The sequence below is a fragment of the Hyla sarda genome, chromosome 2 (assembly GCF_029499605.1).
Source record: "Hyla sarda isolate aHylSar1 chromosome 2, aHylSar1.hap1, whole genome shotgun sequence".
Classification (NCBI taxonomy): Eukaryota; Metazoa; Chordata; class Amphibia; order Anura; family Hylidae; genus Hyla; species Hyla sarda.
Genome location: NC_079190.1, coordinates 383,966,472 through 383,994,079, shown reverse-complemented (window position 1 = coordinate 383,994,079; position 27,608 = coordinate 383,966,472). Strand labels below are relative to the sequence as shown.

The following is a 27,608-nucleotide window of genomic DNA, read 5'->3' as shown; positions in this document are numbered from 1 at the left end:
GGGCTAGGCCCGAAGCGCGGAGAAAATGGACAGCCCACAACGACTAATCCTCCCCACTGGACGGTCCCTGCAGCATAGATGGCCCGGACCAGCTCACCCTAACTTCCCGCCGAGGGGAGGTGAGAGGAGGGGTGGGCTGGTTGATGACGAAGGCCGCAGTGGTCTTCAACCTGCGGACCTCCAGAGGTTTCAAAACTACAACACCCAGCATGCCCGGACAGCCATGCTGGGAGTTGTAGTTTTGCAACATCTGGAGGTCCGCAGGTTGAAGACCACTGATGAAGGGATTGACAGGCGGAGAGTTCACACGAGTATAAACTGAGGGGGGCGTTTTCAGCACGAAAAATCGTGCTGAAAAACTCTGCTTATACTCTAGTATATACGGTATTACATATAAATAAAACCACAAATGGAATCACTATTCACAATGTAATGATAGTTAAATCAATCAGGGCAGTGCTGCAGGAGGGACTTCACATCCTTAATTTACTGCCGCATGTGGAAATATCCATATCCACTCTGGCTGGACTACGAGCTGTACAGCTACTTCTCTCTGTACAGTTTCTGCATTCCGGAGTTTTTTTTTTCCCCCCATCTATGTAGCGATGCGGCAGTAAATTAGGGATGTGAAGTCCCTCCTGCAGCACTGCCCAGAGTGATTTAACTATCATTACATTGTGAATAGTGATTCCATTTGTAGTTTTATTAATATGTAATATATGTATGAACTGTGTGATATTGTCTGGATATATATCTATTTTATGTTTGTTATACATGACCCGGAAAATTTGTGTGTGCTTTTTCTGTATAAATATGACACCCTGGACGCTGTACCAATCAGAGTACATGACGAAGAGGGGGTCCTACCCCTTGAAACGTGTAGTCCACATCTCTTTTATTAAAAAAACTACTTTTATTTATTATTCCTATTGTCCGATTCAGTTTGTGACATATCCCCACAGGAGAGCGCCAAGAGGATCGTTTTCTTCGGAACCCCCGGGATCTCCTCTGCAGCACCCCGCTATCATTACAGCACAGAGCAAAATGACTCTGTGCGTAATGACCAGCAATACAGGGGCCGGAGCATCGTGACCTCATGGCTCGCCCCCCTATTGCCATGCCCCCCCCCCTCCCATAGACTTGTATTGAGATGTCAAGATGCTCCGGCCCCTGTATCGCCGGTTAACATGTCAACGTCCCTTTGAAAAACTTTTGACATGCAACAGACACATCAAAAGTTTTGATTAGTCGAAGCTGGGTTTTCAGGACCCACCAACCATTACAGATTCCTGTCTTGCTGCAGGAGATTGGCTCCATAGACCCACGATGGAGCCCATCTCCTGCAATGCAATGGAAATAGCAAAAGAGTAAGGAAAACACAATACTAACGTTTGGTGGCGGTCTGTACACTGGGACCTTGACCAACAAACTTTCAACATCACGCATACATGTGAAAAGTTTCGAAGTGACAGGGACACTAACCTTATTTCTAGTTCAAAATGCCCTCTAGCATTGGACTTACCATCTCACCACCAGGCATGTAGAGTAGGTTGTGAAAGTTCTTGTTACCAGTTCGTAACAGGGACCAAACTGAGCAAGTTCTTTTGTAGATGTTCCGTGTCTCTCGTTCACATGGGTTGTTGGAAAGGAAAGTTCCATAAAGACACGAGTAAGTGTGCTGCACCAACTTCACCTGCGTTCAGAGGACACTTATGTGATGACCGTTACAAGAATATGCTTAATACATTTTAAAATAAATTAAATTCACAACTTATTTACTACTCAAAAGTATAAGCACTGAAAAGCAACTTATCCTTTACCAAGAAGGCATGGTTGAATTCAAAGTGACAAGGAAACTGATGGAGAAGCTGATGGACACAGTCTAGCCACTGTAAGAAGACCGGACATTGTTCATTTTGATCTTCAGCATTTTCCTGATGACCACAGCGATCACCAAACTTATGGCCATAATCTAGCCAGTCTGTCTCTACCAAGACCTGAAAACCCTAAAAGAAAAAGCCAAAATTAACGTAACGTAAACTGGAATAAAAGATGTTTTCCTGTTGACCGAACTGCTCACCTCCAACGTGCGGTAATATGGATCCAAGAGAAGTTTTGCAAGTGATACAATCTGTGGGGTTCGGTCCCAGCCATCTGAGCAGTGAACCAGCACCGGACGCTCTTCTCGATCCACTGCGTTGGCCACAACAGTAGCAGCTTTCAGCATGACAGAAAGGTGCTGCAGCCACTTCGTGCTTTCCAATGCTGATAGCCAGCTACAAAAACACACAAAGGGTTTCATCACCTGACAGGTGAATGGCATCTTGAGAGAAAAAGATCATGATGATGGCATTAGGTGATGGAAATGAACAAAAAAGATCAGGCCAAGGATCATGAGAAAAAAAATTTAACAAAAAGGCAATACAAATTTCTTCTAAGACTGTTTTAACTTTATATGGCCCCAGCTAATTTTTACTGTCTGGTTGCAAGCGACATTTTTCACATTAGGCAAACTGTATACAAGGAAATAAAAAATTAAATTAAAACAAAAACAACAATGAAGGGGATACTAAGGCCAGACCAATATGATGACATTTCTGTCAGATATTCTTTTGGAGAAGCCACTCAGAAATGCATTGCAGTCCATAGGGACCGCAAAGCAGTCGGCATGGTCCTAGCATCAACTGCTGTAAGCACTTGATTCCCTCGGAATCTGCAACCACAATTCTGGACAGAGATTACATCCTGTGAACCTGGCCTAACTGTTCGCCAAAAGGACTGGCTTAAAAATAAAGAATAACCTCTGGCTTGAATTACCACCACAGCCTGGTCTCATCACAGGAGAATATCTGCTCAATTGCTTATTGGCCACAAAGGTACCCTGCTTGACCAAAAGATTGGTTGAGTAAGCATTTCCTGTGCATGAGAAGGGGAACAGGAGGTGCTGATCAGCTGAGATCGAGCACAGTTTACACAGCAGCAGTGGGATCTGGGTAGTGGATTTTTTTTTTTTTTTTTTTTTTTTTTTTTTTTTTTTTTTTTTAAAGCCAGCCCGACCACTTCAAGATAATGTTTATAGGGTCTGACAAGCAATTTAATGTTCAAATCTTAACTTAATGGATATTGGCTAAGAACTGGTGGGAAAAAAAGGATATGGTAACACCTAAAGGGGTATTCAGAGTTTAAATTACTACTTATCCCCTATCACAGGATAAGGGCTAGGGTTTCCAGCATTCAGATCTGACACTTATCCCTATGGATTGGGGAGAAGTAATACTAAGCCTGAATACCCCTTAAGGTAGTTAAGTAAAGTAGAAACTGTCATTTGGCCCCACAAAAGGGTAGTTCTAAATGGATTTAAAAAAAAATAAATAAATAAAGTTCTTCTGTAAATTGATTACAAGCACTGTTTCAGCACTTACTTTCCTGGATCAGGCACTTGGTTGCACACAGCCCTTAAGTATTGAAAGCTATTCCGGATGGAGTGAATATTTGCCATTCCCATAAATGCAACTTCACAATTTGGATAGTACTCTATAGGGAAAAAAAATATATACAGTAAACCAATAAAGAACTTTGGATCAGATAAAAGATCAAGACTTCACTATTCTGTTTTAGGAGTTTTGGATACCATCAAGAAAGCATGTCCAGTTGCTTACAAATCATTCACAGAAGTGAACAGAGCCATCTATTCGTGAATTCGGGTAGAAAAACAGACATGGTGCACATCTACAATCTTGTATAATAATCTGATTGCTTCTCAGCATAATATCAAAAACTAACAGGTTGTTAGTATACATTTTTGATCAAAAAGTACGAGCCCACTCGCCACGTCAAGGCCACCTATTTAGAGTGGGTCCCTAACGTCCCTAGCATAAAATGGCGCAGCACCGAGCGGCGACCACCAACGCCGCGACGCCAATGCCCACAGGGGGGAACGACCCACCGGCAGAGCAGCCCCAATGCCACTCAAACCAGTCTATGGGCCGCACCACCCCGCAGACACGGCGCCACGGCAGCAACGGACACCGCACAGCACCACACCAGTGTGAACAAGGTGTAATGGCTCACTTACCATGCTCTCCCAGTCAGACTGGGAGGCTGCTAGGAAAGAAATGACCCATGTGTAGCTAACTACTACTTATATAGGGTTGGGCTGAGGGGGTGGGGAAGAGTGCAGACAACATGTTCAAACAAAAAAAAGAGGGGATAGAAATCACAGTGTGAATTCGGGTAGAAAAACAGACATGGTCGCACATCTACAATCTTGTATAATAATCTGATTGCTTCTCAGCATAATATCAAAAACTAACAGGTTGTTAGTATACATTTTTGATCAAAAAGTACAAGCCCACTCGCCACGTCAAGGCCACCTATTTAGAGTGGGTCCCTAACGTCCCTAGCATAAAATGGCGCAGCACTGAGCGGCGACCACCACCGCCGCGACACCAATGCCCACAGGGGGGTGCGGCTCATAGACTGGTTTGAGTGGCATTGGGGCTGCTCTGCCGGTGGGTCGCTCCCCACTGTGGGCATTGGCGTCGCGGCGGTGGTGGTCGCCGCCCGGTGCTGCGCCATTTTATGCTAGGGACGTTAGGGACCCACTCTGGATAGGTGGCCTTGACGTGGCGAGTGGGCTTGTACTTTCTGATCAAAAATGTATACGAACAACCTGTTAGTTTTTGATATTATGCTGAGAAGCAATCAGATCATTATACAAGATTGTAGATGTGCACCATGTCTGCTTTTCTACCCGAATTCACACTGTGATTCTATCCCCTCCTTTTTCTTTGTTTTAACATGTGCTGCACTCTTCCCCACCCCCTCAGCCCAACCCTATATAAGCAGTAGTTAGCTGCACATGGGCCATTTCTTTCCTAGCTGCCTCCCAGTCTGACTGGGAGAGTATGGTAAGTGAGCTATTACATCCCTGTTCACACTGGTGTGGTGCTGTGCGGTGTCCGTTGCTGCCGTGGCGCCGTGTCTGCGGGGGGTGCGGCTCATAGACTGGTTTGAGTGGCATTGGGGCTGCTCTGCCGGTGGGTCGCTCCCCCCTGTGGGCATTGGCGTCGCGGCGGTGGTGGTCGCCGCCCGGTGCTGCGCCATTTTATGCTAGGGACGTTAGGGACCCACTCTGGATAGGTGGCCTTGACGTGGCGAGTGGGCTTGTACTTTTTGATCAAAAATGTATACTAACAACCTGTTAGTTTTTGATATTATGCTGAGAAGCAATCAGATCATTATACAAGATTGTAGATGTGCACCATGTCTGCTTTTCTACCCGAATTCACAGAGCCATCTATTCATTCTTCACCTAAGGACATCAGAACAAATCCCTCTACAGTGAAGGTTAGGGTGCGTTCACACGGCCGTCTGTCCCCGTTTTTATCGCCGTTTTGTTTCCTTTTTTGCAGGCTGTAAACTGATTCAAAACTGTTTTAAAAAATCCCATTCATGTCAATGGGATTTTTTTTTACAATCTGTTTGCACCCGTCTGCACTCATTTCCATTTTTTTTTATGACGGCAGAAAAAACGGCACATGCAGTATTTTTTCTTCCGTCCAAAAAAACATAAGAAAAAACGGATACAGTATATTTAACATTGAAGTCTATGGCAAACGGATGAGCCTTTAATGTCATCTGTTTGCATCAGTTTTTCGATCCGTTTTTACTTTTGAGCATGCTCAGAACAAGAAAAAAACTTTTTTTGGGGGGTTTATTAACTGGTTTATTATCAAAACGGATACAAACGGATGACTTTTTTAAGTCAGTTTTTAACTCTGACGGGAGAAGAACAGAACGGGTCTAGACGGCCGTGTGAACACAGCCTTACGAAGAACACAAAAGACTTTTACTGCAAATATTTAAAATATTTGCAACAAAACTTGTAAAAAAACAAAGGCAAACTGAGCACACACCTGTACATGTAGGGTGGACAGTGGATGATGGGATATGTATCAGACATTAAACTAATACACAATGACTTGATAAGCAATTAGGCTTGCTTACTATATATGCACTGCAGTAATAAAAAGAAAAACATTGTTGGAAAGACGTCCCCTTTAATATGAAAGGGTTTCTTCTAAATACATTAAAAAGCACTCTGTACCCTGTCCACCATAAAGGAAAGCGACTGTGCATGCAAAGCCAGCTCTCTGTAGGGAACGGGCGTCAAACATGTAATGCATTATCTCCTAAGCCCACAAATCACATATTTCTCATTCTGTTACCTTCACATTCGCAGCCTCCACCTTTGGCTCTGTTTGCAACAGCAGCAGTATAAGATCTAGCATCTAAGATTAAGAGTTTCTGAGGTGCCCCGCTGCCCTCAATCCCAGGGCAGGCAGTTAGAGAAGAGTCTGCAATTGGCATTCAAAACAATTACGCATTACAATAGCAAAGTATTAAAAAGAGCATTACATGTTATTGGTTTGTATTTTATTACTCAGACATCTAAACTATAGCATCTTACCAAAGTCTGTGTCTCCATTTTCATTTCCATCACTGGCACTTTTGTTGCTGAAGTTAATAATAGCAGCACGTCCGCCTGGATTCAGAGCACAGGCCTTTGCAATGGAAGTGACTAAATATTCATCGTCGGCATTGCGCCAGCCCCACCAGCTGATCTCTGGTTGACTGCAACGTGCTATTACTGCTCCTGTTCTTGTGTGTCTGTAACACAGTGTAGTAAAGCATGAGGCCTTGTTTTGGTGATCAAGCTATTTGCGTTACTAAGTTGGCATTGTACAAAAGGGTATATATTATATTATATATTTAATTTTTGGAAATGAGATAAATGTTAAAAAAAAAAAAAAAAAAAAGTAATATTATATAATAATGGGAATATATTATATATATATATATATATATATATATATATATATATATATATATATATATATATATATATATTAATATATTTTCCCAACCAGTGTGCCTGCAGCTGTTGCAAAACTACAACTCCCAGAGTGCCCAGATAGCCTTTGCTTTCCAGGCATGCTGGGAGTTGTACTTTTGCAATAGCTGGAGGCACCCTGGTTGGGAAATACTAATCTAAACTCCAGCAGCTCTTCAGGTTAAATAGCTATCGCATCCCCCAGCAAAATGAGCTGGCCTCCTATTGTAGCCAAACCTGCAGAATTCACCCAATCGCTTTGGCAACTTCGAAATGAAAGGTGTTGTATGTCTTCAGATAAAAAATATAAATATATACAGTGGTCCCTCAACATACGATGGTAATCCGTTCCGTGCAATGTAAAGTATAGGACAGTGGTCTACAACCTGCGGACCTCCAGATGTTGCAAAACTACAACACCCAGCATGCCCGGACAGCCAACTGGTGTCCGGGCATGCTGGGAGTTGTAGTTCTGCAACATCTGGAGGTCCGCAGGTTGAAGACCACTGGTATTGGAGGTTATACTCACGTGTCCCCGCCGCTCCGGACCGTCACCGCTGCCCTGGATGTCGCCCTCCATTGCTGTCGCCACGTCCTCGCTCTCCGTCCCCGCCGTCACGTCGCTACGCACGCCGCTCCTATTAGATGACTGGACGGCGCGCGCAGCGACGTGATGATGACGACGATGGAGAGCGCTGACGATGCAGGGGATCCCGAAGAGGACGCGCCGGAGCCCGAGGACAGGTAAGTGATTGTCAGCGGACCACACGGGGCACCGTAAACTGCTATCCGGTGGCAGCTGAAGGAGTCTGCGCTACCGGATAGCCTTTTATGCGATGGCCATCGTGATCTTCGGTCAGGGGGTCACAGTGGCCACAGGTCGCAGAGGCCTTGCCGGAGCGTCGGGGACACTCCGGGGACGCGGCGACAGCAATGGAGGGCGACATCCTGGGCAGCGGTGACGGTCCGGAGCGGCGGGGACACGCGAGTATAACCTCCAATACCAGTGGTCTTCAACCTGCGGACCTCCAGATGTTGCAAAACTACAACTCCCAGCATGCCCGGACAGCCGTTGGCTGTCCGGGCATGCTGGGTGTTGTAGTTTTGCAACATGTGGAGGTCCGCAGGTTGCAGACCACTGTCCTATACTTTACATTGCACGGATCCCTCAACATACAATTGTTTCAACAAACGATGGTCCATTTGGAACGGATTACCATCGTATGTTGAGGGACCACTGTATATATTTATATTTTTTATCTGAAGACATACAACACCTTTCATTTCGAAGTTGCCAAAGCGATTGGGTGAATGCTGCAGGTTTGGCTACAATAGGAGGCCAGCTCATTTTGCTGGGGGATGCGATAGTTATTTAACCTGAAGAGCTGCTGGAGTCTAGATTAGTATTTCCCAACCAGTGTGCCTCCAGCTATTGCAAAAGTACAACTCCCAGCATGCCTGGAAAGCAAAGGCTATCCGGGCACTCTGGGAGTTGTAGTTTCGCAACAGCTGCAGGCACACTGGTTGGGAAACACTGATCCAGATGCTCTGTCCAGCTAATTTTCAGCAGGCCCTTGTTTTGTTAAGGCAAATATTAGGACACTCCTGTCATTATACAGTCACCATTACATCAAATAAAAAACCTTTGACACAGATTTGCCATGATGGTTAAAGAATAGAGCTCCAGACAGAGAACACAGTAAGGGAGAAAAGTTAAAACTTTTGGTTCTACCTGTACACCACAACAGGAATCCTTTTCCAAGATCTGAAAGAAGAAACATTCTCAAGTTCCTTGTCAGTGATCCAGACAGGGACCAGGAGCTTCTGTGGGTAACTTTGACACAATCTAAAGAGAAATATACAAAAAAATAAATAAATCAATCCACTATTAAAATATCAATATTAACCCCTTAAGGACCAGGACCATTTTATTTTTTTCCTCCTCGCCTTCTAAAAATCATAACTCTCATATATATTTCCATCCACAGACCCATATGAGGGCTTGTTTTTTGCGTCACCAATTTTATTTTGTAATGACATCACTAATTTTATCATAAAATGTACGGCGCAACCAAAAAAAATTAATATTTATGTGGGAAAATTGAAAAGAAAACCATAATTTAGCAAATTTTGGAAGGTTTTGTTTTCCCGCTGTACACTTCCCAGTAAAAATGACATGTTTTCTTTATTCTGTGGGTCAATACGATTAAAAAGATATCCATGTTATATGCTTTTCTATAATTGTATCGCTTTAAAAAATAAAATAAAATCTCTAACTTTTGTTACAAAATTAGTATGTTTGAAATTGCCCTATTTTGACCATCTCTTACTTTCTCATGTCTCCATATATGGGGCAGTATGATGGCTCATTTTTTGCACGCCGATCTGTAATCTGTGGCTTTTATCGCTACTACTTATGCTTTTATTTTACTTTTTATGAATAATTTTTTTGGAATAAAAGGTGACAAAAAAGCAGCAATTTTGGACTTTTTTTTAAGTTTATGGGATAATTAACTATATATATATATATATATATATTTTTTTTTTTTTTTTAATGCTTTTTTGGGGGTAAAATGGGAAATGCGGATGATTTTTCACTTTTTAAATTATTATTCTTTTTTTTTTTTTTACATTTTACGGTTTGAAGACCCCGGGAGATGTTCAGAGGCAGGTGAGGGGACCTCCGGCCGCCATGCTGGATGATCAAATCCCTGCGGCAGGGCTGCGCACGATCCAATCATGCCTTTAAAGTACCGCACTGCCGCAGATGACGTGATCTGTTTTGATCACGGCATCTGAGGGGGTTAATGGAGGACATCAGCGGGATCGCGGATGTCCACATTACCGGTGGGTCCCTGGCTGCTGATAGCATCCGGGACCTGCCGTGCATCGGTCCGGGGCTCGAGGTCTTGGTGGAGCGTAAAAGTATGCCATGTTGCGGTGGTACTTAACGCACCATGATCTACATTTACATCCATTGACGTTAAGGGGTTAAAAGGGGGATTCTAGTATGCAAAACTTGACCCCTATTGAATGTTTAAAATAAAAAAAGTACAATATAATCTTGTCATTAGTCTCCCAAGTCTGTCACGACTTGCTGGACCAAAATGTAATGATAGGTATACAACCGGTAGTTCAGCTTGCTGGTCAGCTGTTTGTCTATGCAACATTAGAGGGTGGGGGGCTGTAACTGGAAAATAATGTGAGAGGCTCAGCAATGAGGGAACTCAATATAAAGTGCATAAGAGGGTGGAGCATTGCTTTTCAACAGCCAGGAACAGGTGTCAGCAGTAGGAATAGTCTGCTACCCATGTGGGCTGCTGTTGATGCCAAGTCCTCTCGTGCTAAGAAAGGGCAGATAGGGGGCAGAAATTTCTGCAGTTGCTCTGTGGCTAATGACCATGCAGCCTTCTTTCAAGTTCATCCATCCGGACGCCCCTTTAAATCAGTGATGGTATATGAAGAACTAACAAAAATGTAAAACTCTACTGCCAACACTGGGGAGAACAGATTAAAGTAAAGAAGAATAGTAATAAGCCAAAGTTGCGGAATAGCATAAATGCTAATATAGCTAGATCAGGCAATGCCACATCAATACCCTAACACAGTGTTTCCCAACCAGGGTGCCTCCAGATGTTGCAAAACTACAACTCCCAGCAGGCCTGGACAGCCTTTGGCTGTCCAGGCGTGCTGGGAGTTGTGGTTTTGCAACACCTGGAGGCACCCTGGTTGGAAAACACTGCCCTAACAAGTAGGTTCTGAACCAACATCTGCAGTGTGATCTGTCTATAGAGAAGACAGCAGAGGAGTTAAGAAAAAAAAAACTCCTGTATTCACATAGTGAAGGAAATCAACGTAAAATTATGGAAAAGTTCAGGTTCAGATTTTTGTATTCAATGGATTGTTTGCCAAAGAACACAGCATTGCCTTTCCTCCTAACCACGTTTCCTTAATGTCCTCTCTTTATGTGTGAGCCTAAGCGTGCAGCAGATTCCTTCACCTCTGAGCTGCCAATAATATTTACAGGGGTTAGCAAGCCGAAAGAAACTGGTAGAATGTGCGCAAAGCATGGAGTTAACAAAAAAAGCATTAAAGATAAAACATGGCGGAAGCATTTAATTCCTCACTTGTAGTTGTGGTTGATATCAGACACTCGCCAGGCATTCTGCATATCAAATCCCATTCGTAACAGCTCCATCTGGAAGCGATCCTTTACATGATCACCTGAAACCAAGCCAGCAATAATGCAAATGAGTATGTGCTAGTCAGGTTAGGAAGTCTGAAGGCAAGGCACCCCAGAAAGATTCTACTCAGAGATGCAGCGTACCTGGGCGACAGAGGTGAACATTATGTTCTTCTTCATCCGTGCAGATCCCTTGGCACCAAGCATGGTAGGCAAATGCAAACAAGTCTTCCTGTTTGGTTGGACGGGCCGAGGCTCTGCTCAGTCTCTTCAGCCACTCCTGGCATTGCTTGAAAGTGGAAAAGTGACATCTAAAAACAAAGCGAAAAATTTGTTGTAAATTCAAGAGGCATATTCAGAAAGGAAGAAAAACATTTTTCATAAAATTTCTCTTAGATCCCTGGAGGCGGGATGTTGATCTAGGGATTGAATTTTGCCATATTTTGAGGGAAAGAATTTTCCTCCATTACGGGGCAACTGGCATCTGCCTTATACTGTGTTTCCTTCCTTCCACTGGATCAACACAGTGTGGTTAGAGGTTGGACTTGATGAACCCTTGTCTGTTTATCAACTATATATGTAACTATGAGAGAAGTTATATAAAAGAGAGGTGGTAAAGTATGTGCATGACCAATCCATACAAGATTATGGAAGATATGTAACAGAGGAACTCTGTATAAAATCCTTAAAGGGGTACTCCGCCCCTAGGCATCTTATCCCCTAGGCTAAGGATAGGGGATAAGATGTCAGATCGCCGGGGTCCCGCTGCTGGGGACCCCCGGGATCTCAGCTGTGGCACCCCGCTATCATTACTGCACAGAGCAGACTCGCTCCGTGTGTAATGACCTGCGATACAGGGGCTGGAGCAACGTGATGTCACAGCTCCGCCCCGTGACGTCACGGCCCGCCCCCTTACTGCAAGTCTATGGAGGGGGCGTGATGGCGGAACCGTGATGTAACGATGCTCTGGTCCCTGTATTGCCCGTCATTACGCATGGAGCGAGTCTGTTCTGTGCAGTAATGATAGCGGGGTGCCACAGCCGAGGTCCCGGGGGTCCCCAGCAGCGGGCCCCGGCGATCTGACATCTTATCCCCTATCCTTTGGATAGGGGATAAGATTTCTAGGGGCAGAGTACTCCTGTAATGCTTTATTGAAGACCGAAGACAGACATAGGAGGTAACAGATGACGCGTTTCGGATGTCATGTGCAGCCTTAGTCGTACCGACTAAGGCTGCACACAAAAGCCAAAATGCGCCACCTGTTACCTCCTAGGTCGGTGTTTGGTCTTCAATAAAGCATTAAGGATTTATACAGAGTTCTGCTCTGGACAATCCTCTTTTACATGTCTATACACCCTGGCAGTTGGTCCGATCTAGTCAGCGCAGCAGTGGGGCTAAAACGCAGGGTGAGCTGAATTGCCTTTTCTTTGGATAGGACTATGGAAGATACAGAAACCACAGACATGTTAAAGAATGGGCATGTCAATGGGGATAAAGAATAATCTGACTCCCTGCAGACACCATTATGTTGAGACTATTTAATCATGACATAACTAATGCATACTGAACTAGTTACAAGACTATGAAGAATGCTGGGATCCTGGCTTATACAGAGCAGTAAATATTGGTAAGGAAAGCTATTTTCTGCATAGAGACAGAAAGTGTTCTTTACAATGCAGTATATAAGCAAAAAACTAAACCATACAAAAAACACATTTATCAAACCCTGTGCAAAGGGAAAGTTGCCCAGTTGCCCATAGCGACCAATCAGATCGCTTTTCATTTTGCAGAGGCCTTGATAAAAATTAAAGAAGCGATACATATTTAAATTACCTGACTACTTTGGAGTCCTTGCATATTATCTGCAGCTGGAACATATCACGACTCTCCACAGTCTCAATCATCCTTAAAGGCACCTGCAAAAGGAGTAGCTGTATCATTCAGTCATGGCTTTTTTTATTTTTTTATTAAAGATTCATGATGGAGAGGATCTGTCAACCTTTTAATAGATATTTCCCCCCACTGATCTATAATGTGTCCTTCAGAATCCAATTTATATTCACTGGCAGAAGATCAGCAGGCTATGCTATTGTGACCACCATGAAGCAATGGAAACCTATAGCCTGTGCTCCCATATTTACAAGTGAAAACTGCAAAGAGAATAGACAAAAAGTATAACACTGCAAAAAACGCATGTTGCTAAATGTTTTGTCATCTGCGGCTAGTAAAGCACAGTATGTCATAAACAATCTAACAATACTGGCAATACAGAGCCAGCAGAGATCACGTAAACAGACACGTAGAATAAAGGATGTACTTCTATACTTTAATATGTGCACAAGTGAATCAAGGAGTACTGAATCCATACATCAGGAAGGCAAACAGCCGATCGTGCAGTCATAAGACAAGCCCTTTATGGTGACACCCTTTTTAGACATAGTTTTGTGACATTTCTTGCTGTACCGCCAATTGCATGTATCACATTGTGCGTCCTACGTTTCCCTGGAACAGGGACAAGCAGTAAAGGGAGCACCACAGTGCCACAATAGTAGACTACATATAGGATATCTTATGTATTTGTAATACTGTGTATTTGGTTTAGTGCGGGTGATCTGGCTGTCAATTGCCCTTTTAAAGGGGTACTCCACTGGCCAGTGTTCCAAACATTTAGTTTCAGCGTTCCAAACACTGGCCAGTGGAGTACCCCTTTAAAAAGGGCAATTGACAGCCAGATCACCCGTACTAAACCAAATACACAGGATTATAGAGCGGGTGAACAGTGCCCAGTGGCGCCTGATGAGGTTCTGTGACACAACCGGAGACTACCGCCGACACACTAATGTGTTGCGACACCCGGTTTGGAAACCACTGTTGTAAAGAATGACGAAGCATTTCTGCACATTTATTTGCCTTATAGCAGACCTCTCAGCAGAGTTTCAGGGTCCAGAGTAAGGGCATGGCTGTATAGGGCATTTAACCCTGAAACCTTTACTTTAAAGCCAGGTGCAAAACAAATGCAGTGAACAGGCCACCTGTTGCAGCCCCAATATGGGGTCATGTAAATTTGATCGTACAGCTCCCATCACCATGAGAATGACTTACATTGATGACAGAGTCTTTGAACTTGATATGCAGCCTGTAGTTGGAGATTGCTATGACAGCATCATTGGCGCTTCCTAAATACTCTACGCTCTCTCCTGGCAGAACTTGGAAAGGAACCTTGGTAACAAACAAAAAAAAAAAAAAAAACACAGGGAAAAAAAAAAAAAGATCAGAAGAGAAGACAGATTACCTCCAAGGAGACATAATTTCAGTAGATGAATAATGTACTACAGCTCTGGCATAGTCCTCTAATTCAGGGAGCTCCTGTTCCAGGGCGTTCTAATTTGCATGAACCATATACCATCCTGATGTTCTGCACAAGAAGACACATTCTGTGACTGCTGCTGATGTATTATCCCTGTCAGAGTGCATTGTTCAGAAATTGTCTCCATCACACCCTCTTTTCTCTACATTTAAAGGGGTACTCCGCCCCTAGACATCTTATCCACTGATTGCGGGGGTCGTTTAGAGTGTCAGGTGCAGCACCGTAGGCTCGGGATATCACGGGCCGCCGCCCCGCATCACCAGTCATAAGGCACAGAGTAAGGTCTGCTCCGTGCACCGGATGTCTGGGGTGCCGCAGCAGAGATCGCGGGGGTGCCCAAAGGAGGGATACCAGCGATCAGAAATCTTATTCCCTATCCTTTGGATAGGGGATAAGATGTCTAGGGGCGGAGTACCCCCTTTAAGGGCTCAGCATTTGAGATAAAAGCCATTTTCTTCTATATGCTATGTTACCAAGTATATATTACTACAGTCCCTACAAATGATCTAAGCATCAAAACCAAAATCATGTTTAACATAACAGATATTATAGTGAAACCAAGACAATAGGAAGGCAGAATGAAAGGAGCAGCAGCCTTGTCTAGTCTAAGCCTTGTTTAGACTAAGATAGTCCTGGGAATGGAGAGGAGAAGCCTCAAACTGGGTTCGAGGACAGGAAAAATAGAAACATTACGAAGGCGGCAATTGTTGTCTGTCTGATGTCTCCACTATACGATTAATTCAGTTATATAAAATGTCACTACATTTTCCATCTCATGTATCTAGATCAAATGAGATTCTACGAATTAAACCTAAAGACACAATTTTATACCATGATCCCTAGTGTGGTCATCGTGGCTTTTAGTAGAGTTTAGGAAATCTACAGTAAGATTTGTTGAACTCCAATCTAATTAATCTGCCATCGATTAATTTGGTCTAGTAAAAGTTGATCTGCTTTTCAATTCCATGGAGATGTCTGGAATGAGACTCCGGACTGTGAGACCAGACTTCACTAGTGAATAGGAACACTAGAAAAGCCAAACAACTTTCACATGACCAAGGCTAGGTTTTCACTTATTTTTTTCCCCCCATCAAATTTGCTGCACAGGGTTTTTCTGTGGAAAACCCACAGTGGTCAGATGTGTCAATTATAAAATGCCAAAACCGCCTTGTGATCATCTGTAACATTGGACAACTGTTCTTATAGAAACGGATTGTCCGAAGCGCTTTTAAAGGCTTGGTTTGTTCAACTTTTCAGTTTCATACATTTTTTTCATGTGTCCAATTTTAGTACCACAACAAGCTACAACAACAGTAGTCAGCGAGAATCTTTATGTTGGCAATTACTTTATAAGCGCCCGGGCAGAACAGAAAACATTTGTGTTCATGAATAATTTACTGGATAAACTGGCCAAGAATAAAAATACACTCATGTTTGGCCCTTGTTTGTTGTATCGAGACGCCTAGCACAATAAAGGACTGTCAATACACAGAAAGGAGAAATAAGATAGGTAAGAGCACAGGAGAAAATGTTTAAAGCAACACTGGGATACAAGGTTACGAATACAGCGCTGCTGCAATGTTTTCTATACCACTGGTATAAGCCATTCTTCTAGTACTGACTATTACTTAATACAAAGCCGCATTAATTACACAGTGTATTTAGTTTGAGACATTGTGAAACGTCACAGCATGGACATACTGTCATCTAGCATAAATATACCGTGGGGAATGCTGTTTTTTATATAAAAGAACATTTTCCCCGCTTAATTAAAGTATATGTTTAACTTAAATGGGTAGTATGAAAGTTGAAAACATCAGCGTTCTAGAAACAGCGCCACTTGTCTACAAAGTCTGGTCCTGGTATTGCAGCTCAGCCTTATACAAGTGAATAAGACTGAACTGCCACACTGCACACAGCCCAAAATGTCCTATTCTTGAAAGAAAAACAGCCATGTTTCTGTAATCTCATGGAGCCCATTTAAGAATGGATTAATGTGAATGATTACTAGCAGGAACAGTAGTAACATCCACACTGAATCATCCTAAACCTTCTCCTACTGTTCTACCTAGAGTAGAGATCTAACAAGGCCACCAACCATTCTTCATGTTAAGATGTACAGAACCAGGTGGAAACTGATGAACAGCTTGCAGAAAGCCGAAACTCGTTGATTCGGCATGAGTTGCCATTAGGTGTATGGGCAATTTAACAGAGTAGTGTAGTGGAAGATAATTTCTCTATGGGATACATGGAGGGGGCGTGTCAGCTCCGTGCGGGGGTCAGCGCGCCCCTTCCCAGCAGACTGCTGGTGTAATCAAGAAATCTGTGTCCCTGTAGCGGAATGTGACCCTTTGCACAGGGACATCCTTTTCTGCTTTACAGCCAGGTCCCTCTCACTTCCTAATCCTTAACCCTAGCCCCTAACCCCCAACCCCAATACTAACCCCCAAAGCATAGGGGATAAGATGTCTGATCGCGGGGGTCCCGCCACTGGGGACTCCCGCAATGTTGCATGCGGCACCCACCTGTTTCTTGTCCGGAAGCACTGGAGGGTCTCTGTCGCGACCACGAGAACGGAAGTCTGTGACGTGAGGACTCCGCCCCCGTGTGGCGTCACGCCCCTTCACCTCAATGCAAGTCTATGGGAGGTGATGGGGCGTGACGTCACACGGGGGCGGAGTCCTGTCGTCACGGACTTCCGTTCCCGTGGTCGCGACAGAGACCCCCCAGCGCTTCCGGACAAGAAACAGGTGGGTGCCGCATGCAACATTGGATAGGGGATAAGATGTCTAGGGTGGGAGTACCCCTTTAAAGAGGACCCTAGGCCTCTGTAAATTGCCCTTGTTCTGTCAGTTTTAGTAAATACTTGTATTTTTCATGAAATAATTCTTGAACGTATTTCCTAATAGCTGTGTTCTGCATTCCTCATTTAACCTTGCAAACGTGTATGCAGGGTCTGACACTGTCAACATTGACTGTATAGTCTCAGACAGAAGGGACAAATGTGAACACCCTGTTGGCTACTAATTCTTTCCAATAAGAAAAAGAGTAACGGATCAACAAAGAACTATAACAAAATATGTTCTGGAATTATACAACATAGAAAACAAGTATTTACTATTAAATTATTTGTATATATTTGTTCTAAGCATTTTTATATTTTTCCCTTACTGTATCCAGTAACTTTTTGTTCCCACAAAACTATTAATAAATGAGAAATCAAAAACTCCTTTTTATTTCAAAAGCTTCCAAGTTTCCCTGCTGAATACAGAAGGTGACTGGTTACTAGATGCTAACCAGTGTCAGCTATAATATAGATTTTACCAGCTCTACCAGTAAGACTTAAAGGGGTACTCCGGCCCTAAGACATCTTATCCCTTATCCAAAGGATATGGGATAAGATGTCTGATTGTGGGGGTCCCACCGCTGGGGACCCCCGCAATCTCTCACTCAACACCCACTGTGTGAGCTGCACGCCTGCGCTGGAGGCTCCGAGTCTGTCATGCCCCCTCCACATACTTGCACTGTGGGGGCGGGGCGTGACATCATATGGGGCGGAGTTGTGAAATCACGATACTCCGGCCTCGTAGTCGTGAGGCTCAGACTCTGAGCCTCCAGTGCTGGCGTGCAGCTCTCAAAAGGTAGGTGCTGCATGAGTGACTGCGGTGGTCCCCAGCGGCAGGACCCCGCGATCAGACAGATTATCCCCTATCCTTTGGATTGGGGGGATAAGATTTTAGGGCCGGAGTATCCCTTTAAAGAAAGGCCAGAGATCTTACCTGTAACTTATCCTCCTCTTTTACCAGTTCCCTGGGTGGGAACAGATCCTTGGCTTGGATATATTCCAGACTGGGGGGCTCTTCACCCTTGGGGGGGAAAGAACAACAAAAATGACATCATTGACCTCTTGTCCATCTTGATTTTTACCATGTATGCCTAGGTTTACTTTGATAATCTTGCCCGCACCTTTTCTGTCTTACTGCAGACAGGGCAGAAAAGGGAGGCGCCTACACCAAATAAGAGGACTTGTGGCCTGTCTGTTTTAATAAATATTGTACATGAATTTATTTCAGAACATCCTTTTTATAGGCCACGCTCACACTGCAAAAAATCAGCACAGAACTTCGGCTAAGGAATCCCATTGTCAATGGGGCTTGATTTCTGCCAAATTTGTGCAGAATTCGGTGCGAATGCATGGAGATTCAGCACAGAATGCTCAAAATCTTTGACTGTTCAATTAAATAAAGTCTATCTTTTTAGTGAGCTGCAGAATCAAGCGGAATTCGTGTGGAAAATCTGCATACATTTCCGCACCGATTCCGCAAATGTTAAAAAAAAACTGCGGAATTCTGCAGAAAATCAAAGTGGATGCAGAATTCATGGAGATAGGCAGAATTTACACCATGTGAACACAACCTTATGGTACGTTCACGAGTCTGGATTTTCTATGAGTTTAAGCCACGGTGGTTTTTCCGCAGCAGACTACAGTGGGGCCTGTTTTGGATTTTCGGTAGCAGAAAATCTGCCGTGGCTTAAATATGAAGCTGATGGTCTATTGTGTAAAGATGTCTATGTACCCCTCCGATAGCAGGCACAGTGAAGACAAGATATAGTAAGTCCCTAGAGGACCGATTCTCTCAATATATAGTGAACTTGTAATGTAGATACATAACTTGTGAGAAACTAAAGGGGTTACCCCAGAAGAGGGAAAAGTAGTATTTTGTCTTGCTCCTTACACTTCACAGCTGAATATTATTTTCTATTCTTCTCTTTGGCCTCATTACTTTTTTTTTTTTTTTTATAAATAAATATAACAAAGAGAACTGGAAGATAGGAAGAAGTGAAGGCAGTAAAAGGACAGAAGTAAAGGAAGTAGTCATCTTCTGGGGCATTATCATCACCAGTGACATGAATAACCTGATCATGTATGGATTGTTTGGAAGTAAAAAAAAGAAGAGAAACATATACATAAATTTTCAGGCATTTTCACCAAAGAGCTTCCTATTATCCTATGATACCTGCAGCCTTCATTTCCTCACAAATATTAGGGAAGAGGTTTCATTGATTTTCTTATGACCTTTCTTGGTTATGTAATAGATTCCCAATAATTTGCCCTCCTGAACTCTCGGGGTTAAATACCAGGGATGTGGAATTCCTATCGCCCGACGCCCGGGACAAGCAGTTTTGGGCGCCGGGCAGGTGAAATTGTCCGGCCCTTAGCCCGGCTTCGGGCAAGCAGGGCCGGACCTGACAAGCGCGGCGGCGATATGCAGTCTGTATGGAGCGGGCTCCCGACTCCTGCCCGCTCCATGCTCTGCAGCCCCCGGCTACAAAAACCTGTGTCCTCCGAAGCAGAACAGGGGACAGGAGAAGCTGTGTATGTCTTCTCTCCCCTGCTCTGCAGACGTCCGATGAGGGGGCGTGGCTTATTGCTCCCCGTGCAGACCTGCGTCCTCTGCCTTCACTTCCCCCAGCTGTAGCTTCGGAGAGCTAAGGGGAGGAGGTGCGTCTGCACGGGGAGATGCATGCGGCGCTCACAGGGGAGTATGGAGCGGGCTCCGGATTCCTGCCCGCTCCATACTCTGCAGCCCCCGGCTGTTCTCAGTAGCCGGGGCCGCCTCTAATAGCCAGCATGCGGCAATCGCCACGGCTGGCTATTAACCCTTTAGATCGCCGCTGACAGCAGCGTCTAAAGGGAGATGTGAATGCTCCCTGGTGGGCTAGTGGGGTGGATCACCCCCCCGCAGCGGGATTGCAGGGGGGCGATCCACTATGGAGGTAGCCGGAGGGCATACCTCTGCTTCCTCCTGTCCTGCTTTGTCATTGATAGATCCTGGCTGGACCAGGCTCTATCAATGGATCCCAGAGCTCACAGATTAATAGAGTTCAATAGATCTCTATTCATCTGTCTGAGGAATCTAATTCCTCATAAGTGTAATAAAGTGTAAAAAAAAAAAAAAAAAAATAAAGTTTTAATATACGGTAAGTTTGAAAGACACGCATTAACCCAGTGGTCTCCAAACTGTGGCCCTCCAGATGTTACAAAACTACAATTCCCAGCATGCCAGGACAGCTGTTGGCTGTCCGGGCATGCTGGGAGTTGTAGTTTTGCAACATCTGGAGGGCCACAGTTTGAAGACCGCTGCATTAACCCCTTCCATGTTAAAAGTTCAAATCACCCCCTTTTCCTATATAAAAACATGTAAACATTATAAAAATAAACATATTTGGTATCGCTTCATGCGTAATTGTACAACCTATTAAAATATAACATTATGTATCCCGTACGGTAAATGTAAAAAAATATCAAACCACAGAATTGCAATTTTTATAATATCCCAGAAAAAAAAGTTAAAAAGCGATTAAAAAGTCAGATCAATACCAAAATGGAACCGATACAAAAAACAGATTATGGCGCAAAAAATGAGCCCTCATACAGCCTGGTATGCAGAAAAAAAATTAAGCTACAGGGGTTAAAAAATGGCAATTAAAAAAAATTAGAAAAAGTTCAGAATTCGTAAAACATGACGTAAACTATACAAATCTGATATCGCTGTAATCAGGCGCCTAAAGTATAAGACTAACATGTTACCTCAACCACAAGGTAAATGGTGCAGAAAAGAAAACTTTCAAATCTGCTAAATTATCTTTTACTATTTCAATTTCACTTCATATAATATATATATATATTTTTTTTTTTGGTTCGGAGAATATGTTCTTGAAAAATTAAAAGATATCCTTATAGGTAGTTATGGCTATTATAGGGCAAGGAGGAAAAAATTAGAGCGTAAAAGCGAAAATTGGCCCGGACAAGTGGATCGTCATGAGGGACAACTAGATTTTGCTCCATTTTAGTCCCGTGGATAAGTAGTTTATAAAATTTCCACACCCCTGAATACCCAGATCTATACGCGTTTATGAAAGCAAGCATCATGGACGTTATCCTTTATCTCAACAACGGTAAATAAACAGCGCAGCACAGTTATTCATGTACCATGACCGGTAAAAAATACGAGTAAAGAAGTGTCAATGTGAAGGGTTTGCAGAGCACTCATTCCATCCGGACCACATCCCAGCTGCACAACCTGCCAAGTGACGATATACTTGGCAGACAGTGGGCTTGCCATCACTGGGCCTAGACAGGCAAGACCGCTGCACCATTAAAACCATACGTACTTTCTCTAGATCACTCAGTCATGAACAAGCAGAACACAATATCCCTGAGAATAGATAGGGGAGAAAAGGCTTAGTAAAAACCTCCTTTGTCACACACAGCGCCTTCGAGGTGCCCAGGGCTATTGTGTCCTGTGACTATGGGCAATCATTTGCACACACCCCCATTACTGGCATGGTGGGTATCCCCAGTGCGTATAATAGCAGGCACACAAACAAAAGGCACGTCTTTAAGAAGGGTTTCCCCTGAAAGGGAGTGGCTAAAGAAAGGATTTTCCACAACTATTCACTACAGAACACAGAGGCGGCCTGTCACAAGTCTGAGGACCTGACTGTAACCAGATCAAGAATAAATGCCAGGTCAAATTTTGCCCAGAGGGTGTATATGTCTCCATCAGAACCCCATCAACCCCTCCCCAAGCAGATGTCCAACCATGATCTCTGCCATGCAGAAGAAGCCAACCCTCCCATTTCGTGAAGCTTAGGAGACTCACAAAGCAGCTGAGCACCGAACAGTGGGGGCGCGGAGAGTGCTCAGTCATGCTGGCAGGGGCTGCACGGTCCGGCCGCAGCTCACACACAAGGGCTGGGCCGGTGTAACCATCTCGTCTCCTCTTCTGCTTCTGCACCCAGAGCCAGCTCACTGCAGCCTCTCCATCGCTCACAGAAAGGGAGGAGGTGTAGGGAGGAGCAGGTGCTTCAGCTGTCTGTGCTGCCCGATGCCTCCTCCTCTGGCATGGAGTCAGGCACACACACCCCCTCCCATCTGCCGGTAACCAGGCCTCAACTAGATCTGGTAACATTAAGCAAAAATGTGAAATCCCAATAAAATGCTTAATCATTTCTCCTAAAGCCTGACAGCGAACAGAGGCCAGCACTCACCACAGTCTACAATGCCATCTGCTATCCTTCTGTAGAGAAGGTCAAAGGCACATAATACATCAAGGGCTCCAGAGTGACTTCTGAATATTGTCCCTCATAGCAGTAATAAAGACATAATAATCATATAAAGGGTGACAGACAGGGGAATATGTCACTATTGGTAAATACTTTACTATCTTTGAGAACATTCTTCTCTACAACAATGGAATGAACCACAATATCCCCCCACAGAGTGGCACTTGTGCTCAGGGCTTCACATTCGTGCTCATGATTACGATACATACAGACCTACAATCATGACCATAAATGTTGGACCCCTGAAATTTTACGTATTTCTCACAGAAAAGGATTGCAGTAACATGTTTTGCTATACACATGTTTATTCCCTTTGTATGTATCGGGACTAAACCAAAAAAAGGGAGGAAAAAAAATCAAATTGGACATAATGTCCCACCAAACTCCAAAAATGGGCTGGACAAAGTTATTGGCACCCTAAACTTTATATTTTGTTGCACACCCATTGGAAAAAAAATTACTGAAATCAGTCGCTTCCTATAACCATCAATAAGCTTCTTACACCTCTCAGCCGGAATGTTGGACCACTCTTCCTTTGCAAACTGCTCCAGGTCTCTCTTCTTGGAAGGCGCCTTTTCCCAACAGCAATTTTAAGATCTCTCCACAGGTGTTCAATAGGATTTAGATCTGGACTCATTGCTGGCCACTTCAGAACTCTCCAGAGCTTTGTTGCCATCCATTTCTGGTGTATGTTTGGGGTCACTGTCCTGCTGGAAAACCCAAGATCTCGGACGCAAACCCAGCTTTCTGACACTGGGCTGTACAGTGCAACCCAAAATCCATTGGTAATCCTCAGATTTCATGATGCCTTGCACACATTGAAGGCACCCAATGCCAGAGGCAGCAAAACAACCCCAAAACATCATTGACCCTCCACCATATTTCACTGTAGGTACTGTGTTCTTTACCTTGTAGGCCTCATTCCGTTTTCGGTAAACAGTAGAACGATGTGCTTTACCAAAAAGCTCTATATTGGTCTTATCTGTACACAAGACATTTTCTCAGAAGGATTTTGGCTTACTCAAGTTCATTTTGGCAGAATGTAGTCTTGATTTTTTACATTTTTTTATGTCTGTGTCAGCAGTGGGGTCCTCCTGGGTCTCCTGCCATAGCGTTTCATTTAATTGTTGACTAATAGTTTGCGCTGACACTGATGCTCCCCGAGCCTGCAGGACAGCTTGAATATGTTTGGAACTTGTTTGGGGCTGCTTATCCACCATCCGGAGTATCCTGCATTGACACTTTTCATCAATATTTCTCTTCCGTCCAAGCGCAGGGACATTAGCTACAGTGTCATGGGTTGCAAACTGTTGCACACTGTGGACAAAGGCAAATCTAGATCTCTGGAGATGGACTTGTAACCTTGAGATTGTTGCTATTTTTCCACAATTTTGGTTCTCAAGTCCTCAGACAGTTCACTTCTCTTTCTGTTGTCCATGTTTAGTGTGGCACACACAATGGTCTGTAGAAGCACACGAGTTGTGTGAAACGGCATTACCTGTTCTCACTGCATGAAGTATCACAGCCTCTGCCTTCTCCTGATTTTAGAAATGTCTGTCTAATGTTTCTAGAATAAAAAAAAATATTTTTGCATCCACCGGAGAGTTGCCGCTTGTTCCGTCTTCTAATCGCATTTAATGGATTTCTCCAGCTTCCAAGCTGAGCACCACCGGTGGACCTGCAGCTGTTGCCAGGACTGCATCACTCTGCGCCAAGGGGTTAAGGTAGTGCAGACTTTTCTTTTTATGCTTATAACACACACAATGGAAAGACTAAGTGAACTTCTCTCCTTTTTATCTTCTTTCAGGTGTGATATTTATATTGCCAACGCCTGTTACTTGCCCCAGGTGAGTTAAAAGGAGCATCACATGCTTGAAACAATCTTATTATTTTTCCACAGTTTTGAAAGGGTGCCAATCATTTTGTACAGCCCATTTTTGGAGTTTGGTGTAACATTATGTCCAATTTGCTTTTTTTTCCCCTCCTTTTTTTTTGGTTTAGTTCCAATACACACAAAGGGAATAAACATGTGTATAGCAAAACATGTGTTACTGCAATCCTTTTCTGCGAGAAATACTTAATTTTCTTGAAAAATTGGGGTGCCAACATTTACGGCCATGAATGTATATGAAAAAGCAAACTTAAAAGCGATCAGATTTGTGCCCATAACCGCGAACGGAGGGCAAAAAAAAGTCACCGGGTAGGATAAATGATAAATTCATAACCATAAACCAATACCACAACAACTAAGAATACCATACCTTAACTGCCAAACTTCCAACTGAAAACAGATCTCGAATGACATCCCGCTGCGAATGACTGATCAATCCTGTAGACGTGACAGGTTTTTACGTAACCATCGTACCTGTAGGCGTGAACGATCTATGCGTAACCATCGCACCTGTAGACATGACAGGCCTTCTCGTAACCATCGTGCCTGCAGACGTGACAGGTCTTTGCGTAACCATCATGCCTAAAAATCTAACAGTTCTTGCATAACCAGCGTTTCATAAAGCAACCACATCTGTGTCATGACGTTATTGCTCTGAAGGCGTGTCAGCAGCAATAACTACGCAGTGCATCCCCTGCAGATGTGGCAGGTATGAAGGGTAAACAACCACCTAAGTATCGTAACATTGCTCTGAAAGACATGTCAGCAACAATAACCTATGTGGCGCCTTCCTCTGCAGGTGTGGTAGGCATAACGGGTAAACAACCACCTATGTGTCATAATGTTATTGCTCTGAAAGACGTGTCAGTAACAATAGCCTATGTGGTGCCTCCCCCTGCAGACGTAAACAACCATCTATGTGTCGGGATGTCATTGCTGTGTCCATAACAACAACATGTACGGTGCATCCCCACAGACATGACAGGCATACTGTGTGTACTCTATGATAACTGAAGCATGGTAAAACACTATGGAAAACATATGCTAAGCATAGTTGCTGGACATCTACCCCTTAGTTAAAGCTGTAACGTACAGAGGGTAAACAAGAACATACACCCCAAATCCTAACGTGAACAATTACTATGAATAATGGACCATAGTACATTCTCTGAACATGCACAGATCACTTCCTGCAAGCACAGACCAACTACAACCGTATGTGCAGAAATAAGCTATAGCGTAAGCCTAGCAAACCAACCTTATAATCAGACCACATGCACAGGCGACTACCAAATAGTAAGCAAGGAATATCCCCTATCTGCAGGCTACATAGAAAGCATTTGCCCAACCTTATGTACCGCCAAAGTGCTTTACCATAAGCACAGCCTGAGTGCTATGAACGCATGCGGGACCAAGTGCAACAACGGTATACCGAGAACAAGAATGCTGTGACCGTATGCGCGCAAAGCTAACTGTAAATATGTAACCAATACCAAACCGTGTGCGTCAACACGCCGAAATGCTGCACACGCACAAACTACTACTATAGTGTATGTACTGAATATGCTACAACACCATGTGCTGAATTACTGTTAACTTTTAAACCTGCTAACCGTATGCACGAAAACCATTGATAGTTGGCACAGACCATGGCCAAGACGTATACAAAACCTATACACGGATCATTCCATATGCAAATGTACCGAAATGCTACAATCTAATGTATTGAGTAAATACTACAACGTACTAAACGCTATGAACATATATAGTGCACCAAATAAGCACTATCAAGGTATACTAAGTAGGAATGAATGCAATGAACATAGCATGTAAGCTACACACAAAGTAAAAGGCTATGAAGTGCATAAATAAACCACCGTATGCGTAATATCAATACTAGAATTAGTGCACGTACAGCATAAATGCTATGAGCATACATGCAGTACGAATGGAGAGAAAGTTTATATATCTATCTCTATGGGCTGCACGATATATTTCAAAAGCAATCGGATCACGATTTTTGAGAGATACGGCCCCCGGGAAAACTTGCGATTATCTGCTCGGGCCGGCTCACGTGTGCTGCTGCAAGCGGGGGCCGGCCACAGCAGGTAAAAACAAAATACTACAAGCCAATGTTTACCAACCAGGGTGCCTCCAGTTGTTGCAAAACAAACTCCCAGCATGCCCGGACCGGCAAAGGCTGTTCGGGCATGCTGGGAGTAGTAGTTTCACAAGAGCTAAAGGCACCCTGATAGAAAAACAGCTAAGTGGAAGGGTGCAGGGAGAACACACACACACACACACACACACACACACACACCTTCTGCTCACCTACTCCCGTCCCTGCAGATACCGTTTCCCTCCGTGCGGTATGGTGAAGAGAGGAGACACCAGACAAGTAGTAGGACCTTTCCCTTTTCAGACAATCCTGGCCGCAGCAGTGTCAGGCCAGTGATTGGCTGATGGGGAAAGGTCTTTTTCAGCAGCAAACACACTAGGTTGGTGATTTGAACACCGCTTGGGAAACCTAGTGTATTGCTGCAGTACAAAATGTGACGGGGGGGGGGGGGGGGAAGGAAATGTGACAAGGGGAGGAGGGGAAAATGTGACAGGGGAGTGTAACGTGGGGAGGGTGACGGGGGGGGGGAGGAATGTGACGGGGAGATAGAAATTAAATGGAGGAGATGTGAAATGGGGTGTGTGCATAAAATGTGTGGATTGTTGTAAATGGGAGGAGATTGGACATGAAATGGTGGGATTTCACCATTTATTTATTATATTGCATACCGATATCGCAGTATTTAGGCCCATAATCGCACTCGCACATTTTCCCCATATCGTGCAGCCCTAATAATTATATTATATTATATTAATATATATATATATATATATATAGGCAATATGAATGCTATGAGCATCTGTACAGTAAAAAACTTTGTACAGTAAATCGCTACTCACGGGAAATGCTATATATAAACAGAAAACATGTATATACAACACTACAAGCGTATGTACAGTAAACATGACACGAGTGTATGTACAGTATAAATGTCACAATCGTACGTACAAAACAAATGGACTTTTGTAGAGACTTTTGTAGAGTATGACTATTAGCCTTTATACCATAAGGCTACAAACATAT

General features: G+C 43.8%; 1 protein-coding gene across 2 annotated transcripts in view; it reads right to left on the bottom strand.

Annotated features, from left to right (window-relative positions):
• MTMR4 (myotubularin related protein 4) overlaps window positions 1–27,608 on the bottom strand; it is a 64,187-nt gene that overhangs the window by 10,190 nt on the left and 26,389 nt on the right. Inside the window, exons 1-13 of one of the 2 annotated variants that reach the window (XM_056558544.1) lie at window positions 22,113–22,306; window positions 18,225–18,311; window positions 14,181–14,297; window positions 12,912–12,994; window positions 11,223–11,389; window positions 11,023–11,119; window positions 8,628–8,741; window positions 6,473–6,672; window positions 6,231–6,359; window positions 3,423–3,534; window positions 2,081–2,276; window positions 1,821–2,006; window positions 1,523–1,693 (exon numbers count right to left, since the gene is read on the bottom strand). In XM_056558544.1, coding sequence (XP_056414519.1) covers window positions 1,523–1,693; window positions 1,821–2,006; window positions 2,081–2,276; window positions 3,423–3,534; window positions 6,231–6,359; window positions 6,473–6,672; window positions 8,628–8,741; window positions 11,023–11,119; window positions 11,223–11,389; window positions 12,912–12,994; window positions 14,181–14,297; window positions 18,225–18,311; window positions 22,113–22,160 — 1,707 coding nt within the window. In that variant the 5' untranslated portion in view covers window positions 22,161–22,306. Of the gene's footprint in view, window positions 1–1,522; window positions 1,694–1,820; window positions 2,007–2,080; window positions 2,277–3,422; window positions 3,535–6,230; window positions 6,360–6,472; window positions 6,673–8,627; window positions 8,742–11,022; window positions 11,120–11,222; window positions 11,390–12,911; window positions 12,995–14,180; window positions 14,298–18,224; window positions 18,312–22,112; window positions 22,307–27,608 lie in introns of those variants that run through there. The other variant, XM_056558545.1, reaches the window with a different exon arrangement.